The 15,355-nt window shown below is 37.4% G+C and overlaps 1 protein-coding gene across 1 annotated transcript; it reads right to left on the bottom strand.

Annotated features, from left to right (window-relative positions):
• Positions 1–3,439: 3,439 nt before the first annotated feature.
• Positions 3,440–5,797, bottom strand: LOC103025798 (GTP-binding protein Rhes-like). Its single transcript, XM_007252151.4, has one exon. The coding sequence runs from the start codon at positions 5,186–5,188 to the stop codon at positions 4,565–4,567; it is 624 nt and encodes a 207-aa protein (XP_007252213.3). The 5' UTR covers positions 5,189–5,797; the 3' UTR covers positions 3,440–4,564.
• Positions 5,798–15,355: the final 9,558 nt, after the last annotated feature.

The raw sequence follows: 15,355 nt of genomic DNA, 5'->3' as shown, positions 1-15,355 counted from the left end.
CCCCATGGAAGGTATCTCTGGTGGGCAAGACTTCACACTGATGGTGAGCTAGGATTGGGGGACACGCCCTTTAGAGAACTCAGTCAAGCTCCTCAACAACTTGGAATAAACTCTGAAATACTACACCACCAACTTGTAGTTTAACTTGAAGAATAAACTCACACAGTTTAATACTTTCACACATTTTTGTTTAAACCCAGAAATTTACTGTGTAGTAGAGTAAATTTATGGGTCCCATATTAAAATCTATAAAACTGTACTATAGTGAAAGTATAGGTACAGTACCACAATCTTACTCAATTAAAAGAGCTGAAACTACTTTTTTAAAATAAAGGCACTGGATTACAGTCTCAATTAAAACTCAATTAAAAGTGTGCACACTGTACTATAGTGGAAGTAAAAGTACTGTATCACAATCTAACTAAAATAAACCATCTGAATCTCTATTATAGTGAAACTGTGGCTACTGGATCACAATCTAACTCAATTAAAAGGGTGAAAACTGAACTATAACAAAAGTATAAGTACTGAAACCTGATCTAACTAATTACAAACAGAAACTATTATAGTGACAAAGACTTAATTAATAGAGCAGAAACTGTACTACAGTGAAAATATGTGTACTGTTAACACAATTTAATTAATAAATAAGAAACTACAGTGAAAGTATAAGTACTGTATCACAATCTAACTTCATTGTAAGAGCAGCCAATCTAATATAGTAAAATTATGGGTCCCATATAAAAATCTAAGGCATTTAAAAGAGCAGAAAATGCACTATAGTAAAAGTATAGGCACGGTAACAAAATTTTACTCAATTGAAAGAGCTGAAACTGTATTATTGTAAAATAAAAGCACTGGATCACATAAACTCAAATAAAAGAGCAAGAACTGTCACAGTGGAAGTAGGGGTATGGAATCACGTTCTAACTCAAATAGAAGAGCAGGAACTGTCACATAGTGGAAGTACAGGTATGGCATCATAATTTAACTCAAGAGTAGGAACTCATATAGTGTAATTATGGGTATGGCATCACAATTTAACTCAAATAGAAGCGTGGGAACTGTTATATAGTGTAATTATGGGTATGGCATCACAATTTAACTAATATAGAAGCGTGGGAACTGTCATATAGTGTAATCATGGGTATGGTATCACAATATAACTCAAATAGAAGAGTAGGAACTGTCATATAGTGTAATTATGGGTATGGTATCACGATTTACCTCAAATAGAAGAGTAGGAACTGTCATATAGTGTAATTATGGGTATGGTATCACGATTTACCTCAAATAGAAGAGTAGGAACTGTCATATAGTGTAATTATGGGTATGGCATTGCAATTTAACTTAAATAGAAGAGCAGGATCTTCCATATAGTGGAAGTACGGGTATGGCATCACAAACTCAAATAGAAGAACAGGAACTGTCATTCAGTGAAATTATGGGTATGGAACAACAGTTAAATTCAAATAGAAGAGAAGGAACTGTCATTTAGTGAAATTACAGGTATGGAATCACAATTTATCTCAAATAGATGAGCAGGAACTGTTATATAGTGAAAGTAGGGATATGGAATCAAAATCTAACTTAATTAAAAAGAGCAAAGACTTTTTTATACACCGTAAACCCATACGTTGTTTGAACTCAAATGATCTAAGTCTGTTTTACATAAAATTGGATATTTCTAAACAATACTCAACTATTTTAAGTTAGTTTAACATTTGTGGGCACATATATACTTATTCAAACTGAGATCTTTGAGTTGAAACAACTTATAGTAACTGAGTTTAGTCTGTTTCCATTGGCAGCTTCTTTTTCATTGGCTCTGGTCACAATCTATTTGCATACTGGGTGTGTCCAACAGTTTCTGACAGACACTCACCATCAGTGTGTAATGATTTCCCCTGGGCGACCTTAGAAATAAATCAAATTCCACTTTAGTTGTGTTAACTTGATGTTTTAATTTATTCTAACTCAAGTTTTTGTTCCCCATTACTTAAAAAAAAAAAGAGCAAACCGGCTGCCTTAAAAAAGTTAAGTAAACTCAACTTATCCGGTCTTACAATATAAAGAGTTAAAAAAAAAGTGAAAAGTTCCCCTAAGTTATGCTAACTTGAGTTTTCATTCCCCATTACTTAACTTTTTTAAGGCAACCGGTTTCCTCAAATTTTTAAAGTAAATTCAACTTATCAGGGCTTACAGTGTAGTGACAGTATGGGTACTGGATCTATCTGGATCAATCTAACTCAATTAAAATCACATAATGTACTATAGTGGAAATAAAGGTACTGTTTCACAATTTAATTCAAAAAGAAAAAAAACTACAGTGAAAGTATGGGTACTGTATCACAATGTTAAATTTAAATTAAAAGACTATACTGTAGTGAATGTTTACTTAATTATTTAAAATTAATGTCCACTGAGTTATGTTATGCTATTTATAAAAAATAAAATAGTGCGTAAATGAGTAAATGTGTAAAATTCAAATCTCTGATTCTTAAGTTATTTCTATTTAGCTTATTTATTTGGAAATATGGACAGAATTAAACCATAATATATGAGTATTGTTCATAGATGTGTATAGCTGTGTTATATATTAATACATGTATATTATTTACATTATGAAAATGTATAGCACAACTGCATTGGCATTTGCCTGCACTGAGCACATGTTTCCAATAGAGGGCAGTATTAACCTGTTGTGTTTTGTCACATATTCACACAATAAAGTAGAGAAAATCGAGGTTCCCTGTAGTTGACCAAAATTTACATAACCTCCCAACCATCACCACTAACACTCTTTACAACCTTGTGACATGTTTTGGTCCACCAGTGCCAGGGAACAATTTATACCCAATGTGAGCTTATTAAAATCTGTTAAACCCCTTAACAGGCCAGCATTTTTGTCAATTTTCTGCCTGACGTTACACACCTAAATCTTGAAGATTTATATTCAAGCATTACATAAAAATGTTTCATGTTTGCTAATAAACGTAGTATTCTAATTGTAATTAACATAGTAATCATTTTAAGTCAAAATATAATGAATAAAATCATAAAATTGACACTTATTTTAAAATTAGTATTTTCCTGAATACAAATCAAACATTTAATGTCCTCCAAACCTTTTGTTTCATTATGTTTGTCTAGTTTTAATGTCTATTTTCAAACATACAGAATTTGGTTTGGATCCGGTTACTGATCTGGAATTATTAAGTGGAGTAAAGAGTGAACAGAGAGTGAACAGCTTCTCCAAGTGTCCTGTAGGAGATTTCAAAGCCCTCAAATTTTCTGAATGTAAATAATTTATTTTACTGCAGAGAAAAAGGGTTTAATATTACCTACACCTGTAACCCTCATATGGGACAAGACATTTTACGGGGTTAAATGAACATGTCATACCTTTCAAGCCAAAAAATAAGCATATCTGCAATGGTTCTTTTAGAAATTATATTTTTATTTTTATTTTATAGACATTTGTTACATGGTAGCGTACATTGCACAACTGATGTAAAAATAAAAAAAACGAACAAACAAACAATATTTTACACATACATACAAAAATAATGAAAGTGCATGATAGCATTACTGAAATTACTGACATTACACAAGTCATGCTTAAATGAACATATGGACTTTATGTACAAGACCCTATTGTTGTAAACATAATGGCAGTTTCAGACAGTGGATTGTGGAAATCATAAAAATCTACTTTTCAGTCTATTAGACACCATATATAGATATCATTGTGCTGTCAGAATATACAGCATTGTGCTTTTGTTACAAAGTGACATGTTGCAAAAAAACAAACAAACATATAAGAATTAAGACATTGATCTATAGTCATTTACTGCAGTCTCCTTTTTCAGTCCTTTACATTACGATTCATTCATTTTACTCTTAATCTTCATATCTTCACTGGTACGTTCTCACCTGCAGTTAGAAAGCAGAGATGGAACTTGAAAGGTTTTATATGTATATTTTCAGCTGCTCTGTTTAGCTTCAGCATCACCTGTTGTTCTGCTGTAGCAGATTAGCGGATGGGAATCCCGTCCAGGAATGTCCTCTACAACAACTGCCGCCTTTCCAAGCATTCGGGAACGCCCCCCTAACCTTCTCTGCATCTGCTCTTATCTTCAAGCTCCATTAAAACATATAGATAATCAAAAACAAATTTGCACCAACTTCCCCTTCCTCTGTATGTCTTTACCTGGCAAAAATCATGTTTGGTGTCCAGTTTTGTTCTGAAGCTTCAAGGCTATTCTATTGTACATCAAATTTATTTCCAATAGTTTCAATTCAATTGCATGGGCAAATGTCTGTCTACGTTTTTGGGTTTTACAGAATACAAAATATCACCACACCAGTATGTTAAATGAGTGTTTGATAATGATTTTAGGCATGCAGTTTACATAAAATGCTCTTGTTTTCTACATTAGCCTCATAACTCCAGCGCAAATCTAGAAAATAAGCAAATTGGAACACCAAACATGTCTTTGCTGTCAGAAATAAAGAGGTAAAATTGTGCAAATTCGTTTGATTACTTCTTCAAACTACCATTTTAAGACACCGTGCAGCTGTTGGTCTTGTTCATAGGTGGCCGAAAGTCTGTGTCTTTGGGAAAGGTCTCTCTGCGCCGCCTCAGGGCTGGACTCAGTCGGCTTGGCAGGTTAGCCTGCTGAAGCAGCTCTCTGAACACCTCCACCACGTTCTCGTTCTCCTTTGCAGAAGCCTCCAAAAACGAATTGTTCCAGTCCAGCTCCACCATGGACAGGACGTCGTCAGCTTGCACCTTCCGCTCCGTCTTGTCCGTCTTGTTTCCCACCACTACAATGGGCGTGAACTTGTCCTCCTTGACCTCCATGATCTCGTCCCGCAGACTCTTCACCACGTCTAGGGACTCGGGGTCGTCGACGGCGTAGACGAGGGCGAAGGCGTCGCTGCTCTGGATGGACAGCTTGCGCATGGCTGGAAAGGAATAGCTGCCACTCGTGTCCATGATCTCCAAAGTCACCTTCACCCCTGCAATCTCGTACTCTTTGCTGTGGAGCTCCTCCACGGTGCGCCGATGCTTGGGTTCGAAGGAATCCTTTAGGAAGCGGTGGATGAGTGCCGTCTTGCCCACGCCGGCGGCTCCCATGAACACCAGACGAACCTGCGTCTTCTCTTTCACGTCCAGGGACATGGTGGACTAGTTAGTTAATAGTTACAGTCTCTGAGTCTTCGTATGCCTTTCTTTGTATTGCTTCTTCAGATTTTTGCAGAGAGTAGACTGTGTAACTGCAACAAGTCTCCAGTCTTCCAGTCTTGCACTTCCTTACAGTTCAGCGTCTTCAGAGTGAGCTGTAGCTGTAGCGTCTCAGCAGTATCAGTCTTGCAGAACTGTGGCTTCCAAACACTGACAGAATCTTCTTTTGATCGTCTTGTCTTTCTTGTCTTGTCTTGTCTTGTCTTGTTTTCAGAAAGCCATGGTCAGAGATCCTCCTCTCTCTCCCCGTTAAGGACTGAAGGACTTCTTGAAGGATCTTTCTGAAACAAATTGCTTTCTGCATGCAACAAGTCGTCTTCCAGATCCTCCAGACCTTTGCAAAACTGCAGCTTCTCAGGTTCTTCAGCACCAAAGTCTTCAGACGTTTAGATCTCCTTTCTGTACTGAAGAAGGTCTATTCTGCATGTGCAGTAGGAAGATAGATAGATAGATAGATAGATAGATAGATAGATAGATAGATAGATAGATAGATAGATAGATAGATAGATAGATAGCAGCTGATGGTTGCAGTGAAGGAGCTTGTAGCTTCCTCTGTCTGGTGCTGGCTCTGCTTTATATGTACCTCAGTGTATGTAAAGCCCCACCCCTTGTTCTCTCCTCAGCGAATCAGTGCATGGCAAGCAAATCCGAGAGGCCAGTCAAAGAGTGCCATGCAAATTGCTCGCTGAGAGTGCTCCAGGAGGATACACTGAGTATGTGTTTGTGTGTGCATGTGTGTGTGTGTGTGTAAAGACTGACAGTGGATAAAATGAATGCATTTAGAAGGTTATGCTTTGTGCCCACTACAAATGCTGTTGCCCTACAAACTGAACATCTCATGAACATTTTATGTAATAGAGGGTTAGGCTAGAGTTAGAAAAAAAAAAAAAAAAAAAAAAAAAAAAAAAAAAATATATATATATATATATATATATATATATATATATATTCCGTTAGTCTCTCTCTCTCTCTATATATATATATATGTAAGCAGCCCACATATCTCTTTTATTTTTCTTAAGATGGATTTAGTAACTAGTCATGATAAAATGGCAGTGGATATTCTCTGGCTACCTGTCCAGCATTGATTCACTGACATCCACTAACACCTCACACTGCAAAAAAAAAAAAATCATCTTGACAAGTGAAATGATCCAATTTCATGGCAATCTTATTTTTTCTCTGATCAGAATTTTGTCTTACTGCAGTGTGTAAGTGTAAGTTTGTTTTGCTTGTTTTAGGATAATTTGCCTAGAATTGTTTTATCTTACTTTAGGTCAAAATAAGCACAAAAAATCTCCAGTCAAGTTATTGTGATTCTTGTGTCTGATCTGCAATTTTTTTGCTTTTGATTAAATTCTTATTTCACTCATTTTTAGACTTTGAGATTACTTACTTTAAAAAAATTTACTAAGGACATTTTGCTTACCCATTGGCAGATTTGTTTTGTTGCTTAATATAAGCATAGACATCTCAAATTCCATATATTTTGTCTATTTTTTGCCACTGGATTTTTTTGCAGTGCATAAGTGGTCAATTTCTGGTTGCTCTTGGCTGGATAGACTCTTAGGGCCATATTTTAGCGATTTATAGCTCACTGGTCAATTGCACATCATGCAGCTGGGTTTAGAGCATGTCAGTGTTTCTTTGGTGTAGTGAGGGAGCAAAAAATATGCCTTATGCGCCTCGAAACACACAAAAGCCATGTACTAATTCTCTTAATTAATCATGGACGTGTTTTGGGTGTAACGACAAATAAACCAATCAGTCTGTCATTTGCCATTTCCTTTAAGAGGCAGGTGTGCTCTGACCTTGGCACGTTAGGATCATAACAGCGGTGTGTCTCGGCAGAGGATACTGACCTGTGCATTCATGCTGTAAAGGTACGCCAGCAGCTAATTTAAGGGAAGAGTAATGTTATTTTATTCTTTATTCTGTTTACTGTTGAGGAAAAGTTGGGTTTGAGCTCTGCAGTGTGTCTGTGGTCTCTGAATTTTGACAGTTTTCAGGGTTTTAATCAGTCAGTGGTGCACTTTTATTTTCCGCTGCCAAGATAGAAACACAAACTCTGACAATTTACCTGAACGCACCTCATCTCCAGACCACCACACCCAACAGTGTAAATATATTCCCAAACTGCTGAAGTCACATTTTTGTGCATTATTGAGTCGAGTTTTTTCCCCAATTTACACGGCCAATTACCCAACCCACTCATTAGGACTCCCCCTATTACTAGTGATGCCCCAACACACCAGGAGGGTGAAGACTAACACATGCCTCCTCTGATACATGTGAAGCCAGCCACCGCTTCTTTTCGAGCTGCTGCTGAGCATGGAGGAAAGCACAGCGGCTCGGATCCGGTACATCAGCTCACAGACGCCCTGTGCTGTGGACACCACCGTAGGAGTGATGTGGGGAGAGAGCGCCATCTACCCACCCAAACGAACCTGCGACCTCCTGCTCATAGTGGCTCATAGTGGCTTTAGACCGCTGGACCACTCGGCGCCCCTTGATCAGTTATTTTAAAAATGTTTCTGAAATGGTAATAAAACGTTTGTTTCCCAATATTTTGGCCTCTCCCAATTCAGACAGATTGAAGGTTGGTTTTGAATGACTGGAAATAACTGCTGGTCGCATTGCAAAGATGGCCACCGATTCAACCAATATTCCTATAAACACTTTGTCCCAACACACCTGTTTAGATATTCAGCTAATTAACAAACTCAGAAGAATTTGGGAACGTCTGCCTAAATGTAAAGAAACTAAACATTATAGAAAGGTTCTACACCTATGTCAGTGTAGAACGATCACATTATGAGGAAGATCTTTAACCAAAAAAAGCCATTCTGTAAACTAGACACCGTATTCACACACATTTACACGTTGTTTTGTGATGCTTTCAGGATGTTCAGTATATGTCACTTAGGGACTTCATGAGCTAATGTAAAGAACAGAGAGTTTAAGGAACTTATCTTAACATATCTTTTACAGGTTTTATAACACATATGTCACCATGGGCTTCTTTGGGTTGCAAAGCTTTTCACCAACATTATTACAATAAATGCTCTCACAAGAATAATTCAGTGAAATGGTTTTAAGGGATTTTTTTGTACAATTTGCAAGGAAGAGTGCAGCCATCAGTGTCACTAATGTGCTAAGAATGGTCAATCATTAATGTAATACTAATACAAATAGTATTGATCAACAGCAATACTGAGGTTGAAAATTGACAAATGTTATTTCTAAAATTGATAAATGTTTCTTAAAACCCTTCAGAGATGCATTCAGGCATCAGGATCCTTTTATTGCCGAGTGACATAACCACTACTAGCCCTACTTTTTCCCAGCTGAGTGGAAGTGAGTCACTAAGTCAAACACCTGATGTTTTTATTGCTGACATCACAATGACCCTACAGTTATCAAGGAAAGCTGTATGTCCCAATTCCAGTTCTGGGATGTACATTTTAGTGCGTTCTTTCCTCTGGCACATATTGTGCTTGTTAATTGCATGATAAGTTAAAATGAATGTGTTGCGAAAAAAAAAAAAACTGCAATAGATTTTAATAAGTTCAGATTACAGCACTAATTACAGCACCACTTAGAATCTTAGACCATTATTTAGAATGTCACATTATCACTCACAAAATCTCAAATCATCTCTCAGAACCTCAGATCATCGTTTAGAATTTTACATCACTCAGAATCTCAGATCACTCAAAGTCTCAGATCATCACTCAGAATCTCAGATCATCACTCAGAATCTCAGATCATCACTCAGAATGTCACATCAGATCATCGTTTAGAATTTCAGATCATCACTCAGAATCTCAGATCATCGTTTTAAATTCCAGATCATCACTCAGAATCTCAGATCATCATTCAGAATCCCATCATCACTCAGAATTTCAGATCATTATTCAGAATCACATCATCACTCAGAATCTCAGATCATCATTCAGAATCCCATCATCACTCAGAATTTCAGATCATTATTCAGAATCACATCATCACTCAGAATCTCAGATCATCATTCAGAATCTCAGATCATCGTTTAGTATTTCACATCACTCAGAATCTCAGATCACTCAAAGTCTCAGATCATTACTCAGAATCTCAGGTCATCACTCAGAATGCCACATCATCACTCAGAATCTCAGATCATCACTTGGAACCTCAAATCATCATTCAGAAACTCAGCTCATCACTCAGAATCTCAGATCATCACTCAGAATGTCACATCAGATCATCATTTAGAATTTCAGATCATCACTCAGAATCTCAGATCATCGTTTTAAATTCCAGATCATCACTCAGAATATCAGACTATCACTCAGAATATCACATCATCACTCAGAATATCAGATTATCACTCAGAATCTCAGATCATCATTCAGAATTTCAGATCATTATTCAGAATCACATCATCACTCAGAATCTCAGATCATCATTCAGAATCCCATCATTACTCAGAATCTCAGATCATCATTCAGAATCTCAGATCATCATTCAGAATCTCATCATCACTCAGAATTTCAGATCATCACTCAGAATCTCAGATCATCGTTTTAAATTCCAGATCATCACTCAGAATCTCAGACCATCGCTCAGAATATCACATCATCACTGAGAATCTCAGATCATCACTCAGAATCTCAGATCGTCATTCAGAATCTCATCATCACTCAGAATTTCAGATCATTATTCAGAATCTCAGATCATCGTTTTAAATTCCAGATCATCACTCAGAATCTCAGACCATCACTCTGAATATCACATCATCACTCAGAATCTCAGATCATCGTTTTAAATTCCAGATCATCACTCAGAATCTCAGACCATCGCTCAGAATATCACATCATCACTCAGAATCTCAGATCATCACTCAGAATCTCAGATCGTCATTCAGAATCTCATCATCACTCAGAATTTCAGATCATTATTCAGAATCACATCATAACTCAGAATTTCAGATCATCATTCAGAATCTCAGATCATCGTTTTAAATTCCAGATCATCACTCAGAAACGGTAAACTTTTTAGGAGCTGCCCTGAGATAGTATATTCAAAATTATGTGTATCAGTTAAGCAGAAGTACTGCAGAAGTACATGCATTCATTACTGTTTTTTTTATTATTTTAACGAAGTTTATATGAGAACCGTGCTTCTGTACCTGTAAAATCGCATCAGACAATCAGATTGAACAATCTGAACACTAGAAAAACACTAGATTTTCAGCATCATTTGAAAGGGCAAGTGGGGTAGACATGAGTCAGCAGCTGTGAATGTCAATGCTTTACAGCAAAGGTCTGAGGTTAGTGGTGGTTATGTCACTCAAGAAACTGGGTCTTGGTGGGTTACTGAAGTGTGATATGTGTGACGTGGGTGACGTGTGTACTCTGTGCAGATAATGATGATGTTGTTTGGAGTGGTGTAGCGATTAGAGTGATCAGACAGTAGCGTAGGTGGGATCGAATAAGCCTCAGTGTAAAAGAAACTAAATTGCCCCTCATTACAAAAACTACAATCAATGAACACAGAAATTACAGTGTAATTTGTAATTTGCTATTGAACATTTTTACAATAGCATCATCTATTAACCTGAATATTCACGCTATATTACATCAGCTCTGCACACACAGCCCTGAGACCTATTTATTTCCATTTTATAAATACTGCAACTCAAAGGCAGAATAGGAGCAGCGTGGTCTTCTTTTAAGAGCAGCTTGATTCGCTCAATGATGAGGAGCTTCATCAAAACTGGTGACGGTGCAGAAAATCTTCTTTAGTGATAATATAGGCTTGGAATTATTGCTAACAGTTTTCTAAGTGTAACGAGTAACGATACAGCACATAAAAACTCAGAGTAAAAGTATTAAACTCATGGAAAATTATGTAGTAAAGTAAAAGTGGACATAAGAGAAAAAAATAATATTCCTATAGATACAGATACAGCATTTTAGTACTTACAGTTTTTCTCAGTCCATTTGGTACTTTTCTCAGATCAGAATTGTTCCCAAAAGTTCTCAAAACAGTTCATTCAATCTCCACATCTCCCTGTCACTTGTGCACATCATTATTGAATTTCTCATTCTTTCACATTTTGCAAATGTCTTTGTCATTATGGCCAATGTTCATGTACAATTTTCAGCTGTTTTTTGCATTATCCATTGCTTATGTCGTGCTCATCAAAATGTGTTGTACTGAATATCTATGCAATTGTCTTACCCTCCAAAACATTTAGGCTTTAGGTCATTGCCTCGGTCATTACATGCAAAAGTGCTGAACAGGTTATCATAATCTCTCAGGCATAATATATACATTTCTATAAAACTTTGTTGGTAAAGTTGGTAAAATACTGATCTTACAATGACTGAAGCTGGTCGCCGGATGCAGCCAAATATTGGAAGAACAACAGCGTCTACGATCGTTCAAAAGAATTGCAAGGGATGAGATTCAGTGTGACGTGAATGAAAACATGTGGCCCAACAGAAAGGAGAGTCAGAATGCATAAAAAAGAAAGAACTCTAATTCCTTAAGTTGTCTCAAGTTGTTTTGAATGTTTAGAGTAAGTTTCTAATTTTGTAGTTTTTTCTTTGTGTTATTTATAGAGTTGTCTTTATAGACAGTTGTCTGTCTTTCCTGAATTTCTTTCAGATTTTTTTTGTCAACAAATTGCACTGCAAACAATACAATACAAAAAAGATTACTCAGAATTTTTGATTACAGTCCAGTTTCCTGCTGTCAGTCTCCCACATACAATCATAATTAATTATGTTTTGTGTAAGTTTGCATTTTTGTGTGTAACACATACAGTTTTAATTGATTTAATTTGAATCAATAGCTTGTTTTCGAATATACTTACACTGTAGCACTGTATTGCACTGTGTTTTGACTGCCTTGTTCATAGGCAAGGACACACAGACTAGGCATTCCGATGGCGCTGACAAGTTGATTGACATGAATATTTGCTTCTGAAGCAAAAACAAAGAATTCTGAGAGAGGTTTGTGTTTTTGCAGGTATTTCATTGAGTTTTGCTGTTTGCACTAACTGTTTTGAGAAATGCACTTGTTGTGGTTTCAATGTAAATCATAATGTGGAAAATGTACCAAATCGACTGAGAAAAACTGTAAATACAGTGGCGAAAATGTTCTATTTGTTACTATAGATCTTTGGTAAAGATACAATTTTTTGTCAGTTTATATACAGTAAGAAATGGCTGATAAAGGTAATTGTTGCCCCAGTGAGCCTACCCTCACACCCTGACCACCACCCTTACCAGTATATACTATATGTCACTGTATTCACCCAATAACATCAGAAACTCACTGGATTTGATGTTTTTTGGTGTTTAAAAATATGATAGACTCATAACCCTCATAACCACATACTTAATTTTGTCTTTTTGGTGTTTGATGAATCACTGAGAACGCACTTTGGCCCCTGAATATAAAAAATGAGGATCCCTGTGGTGCAGTGTGTCTGCAGGGTGGATGGTGCAGTGGTGCTGTTAGAGTGTGTGTGTGTGTGTGTGTGTGTTTCTGAGCTGAAGCTGTCTGTTATTTCACGAGCGCCTCTCTGAGTGAAACTTCCCCAGATGAGTTGAGGTGTGAGTGTACTGGCAGCGGGGTGTGTAAATGATGTGTGTGTGTGTGTGTGTGTGTGTGTGTGTGTGCGCACACTGTGGAGACATGTCCTACTGTGCAAATGCGATACAGTGTCAAACAGAGAGAGAGAGAAAGAGAGAGGGAGGTGGGAATGAGTATGTGTTACATGAAATACAGAGAAAACAGCAAAATATGTTGTGTATGTGTGTGTGTGTGTGTGTGTGTGTGTGTGTGTGTGTGTGAGATCAGAGAGAAAGTACGTGTGTATGTCCTTGTCCCACAGTGTGTGCTGTGGTGAATTTGAGTAGGATAGGGGGAGGCAGGAGTCACACAGCACTGAAGCGCGAAGAAACAAGAACACACAGTCTGTTCCTTAATGGAAATGAACATCAGGATTTCACCCCATGATCTAGGTAACACTGAACCGTCCCATAATGTATCTTATAATGTATCGTCATCAGTGTAAACAGATAGTAGTCCATTATCACTATTAATTTTAACTAAAGTGCATAAACTCATTGCTAGATCTATGACCAAAGGTAATCTGACATTATACAAAATTGACCCCACACCATAGCACTTGGCCTCCACAGATGGATTCCTTGGTTGAAAATACAAAAAAAAAGTGACAAAATCATTATTCGTCAGTGAAGATGATCCACTGACATTCTGATTTTGCCTAAGGCTGAAAACATAAATAAACAGAACAGATGCTAAAGTCAAAACTGCACCCTTTTCTACTAAAAGGGCACCCATAGATGGGCACTGACTAAGACCTGTTATTAAAATGTCTTTATGTAGATGCCACATGATCATTGTTTATTGCAAGAACAGGCAACAGTAACACTCATAAGATGGGCACTTTGTCTCTTTTTTGCCACTTATTCAACCATGGGGGCACCTGGAGTCTACCAGTGAGTTTGTCAGTGTGTATTTGTCATATGGCCTTATGAATGGTGCTCTAAGAGAAACATGTAACCTAATTAAAGTGCAAATGTGAAAGAGCTAGTGCTGCGGTTAGCGGCTAATGCTAATACTACTCCAGCGTTGGTAGTGCTGAAACAAAAGAAATTACAGGATTTTAAGTGCACCTTATAATGCAAAAAATACGGTATTAGCATTGTGCTACAGTATTTGGCTCAACAGTCCTGATTCCTAAGCAAGTACTGGAACGAGAACCTTATAGATTGAGGTCAGAAGCTTCTGAGTCACTGGGCTGACCCTTTCTAGCACTGATGAGGGCACGACAAGATATGGGCGATGTTTGTACTGAGTGTCGTCTGAATCAATCAGCAGAGCCCAACACAAACTGATCACTGCTGCCGGCTCCATCTAATCATAGCATCTGAACGCTCTATTATTATTACCCACTGTTCCATCTGTCAGACACACGTTATTTTCACTCGTCTCCAAGCTGAATGTAGAAACACCTAACAGAACCCTCTTTCACTTCCCCTCCTCCTCTCCTCAAACATACACCACCTCTCTCTCTCTCTCTCTCTCTCTCTCTCTCTTTTCTATATCCATTTTTGCCCTTATTTCTTCCTCTCGGTATGTCTTGCCCTTCCCCCTCTATTTGTCTTTCTTTCTCTGCTCCCCATCAGCATCTCTCTCTCTCTCTTTATGTCTTCCTGCTCCTCTCGTTCTTTCTCTCCCTCCCCCCTTTTATATTACTGTCTCTCTATCTGTCTTTCTGCTGTGACCTCTCTCTTTCTTTTCTATCTTTGTATTTATGTATCTCCCCTTTTCTCTTGCTCTCTTTCTATTTTTCTTTCTAAAAACTGAACATATTTAGTAAAATTAATATAATAATCAAAATAATAATAGTAATAATAGTAATCATCATCATCATCATCATCACCATCATCATCAACAAATAAAGCCACTCCAGTGCTTGTGCATGTGTCTCTTGACTGCAACTCTCATCAGGCTGGTCTTATTTTGCAAGCCATCAGAGCAATGCATCTGATTCAGAATGCAGCTGCACGATCCTATTCAATTTTCATAGTTCAGCCATGTGACCCCTTTGCTGCGTTCCCTCTACTTGCTTCCTGTCGCTGCTCGTACCAGATTCAAATTCCTGATGCTGGCCTACAAAGCCAAGAATGATATATCTCCTTCATACATGATAAAAATGGTCAAAGCCAGATCGGTATACCTTGAGTTCTTTGATCTTCCAGGACAGGCTTGACCCACCACCTCTTGAGTGCCATGGAAGGCATACATCCCAACAAACTTCCACTGGGTGCCAGAACAGCTGAATCATTTACTTCAAACAAAACAAAAAAAATTACTTCATACTTGTCTTCAAACACTGACTGAAGCCTCATCTTATTTAAGATTTCCTAATCTAACACTTGATGTTTCTTTTTGAAATTTAAAGAATTGACCCAAACCGTATTGTTTTTTCCCCCAGTAGCTGAGTATAATATAGGAATCAGCTTGTGCTGCACGTGCCAACACCCCAGTTGCTGAGTATAATATGAGAATCAACCCAAC

This window comes from Astyanax mexicanus, chromosome 5, assembly GCF_023375975.1.
Source record: "Astyanax mexicanus isolate ESR-SI-001 chromosome 5, AstMex3_surface, whole genome shotgun sequence".
Lineage (NCBI taxonomy): Eukaryota > Metazoa > Chordata > Actinopteri > Characiformes > Acestrorhamphidae > Astyanax > Astyanax mexicanus.
Note: the sequence above shows the minus strand (reverse complement) of the source record. Positions and strands in the feature narration are given on the sequence as shown.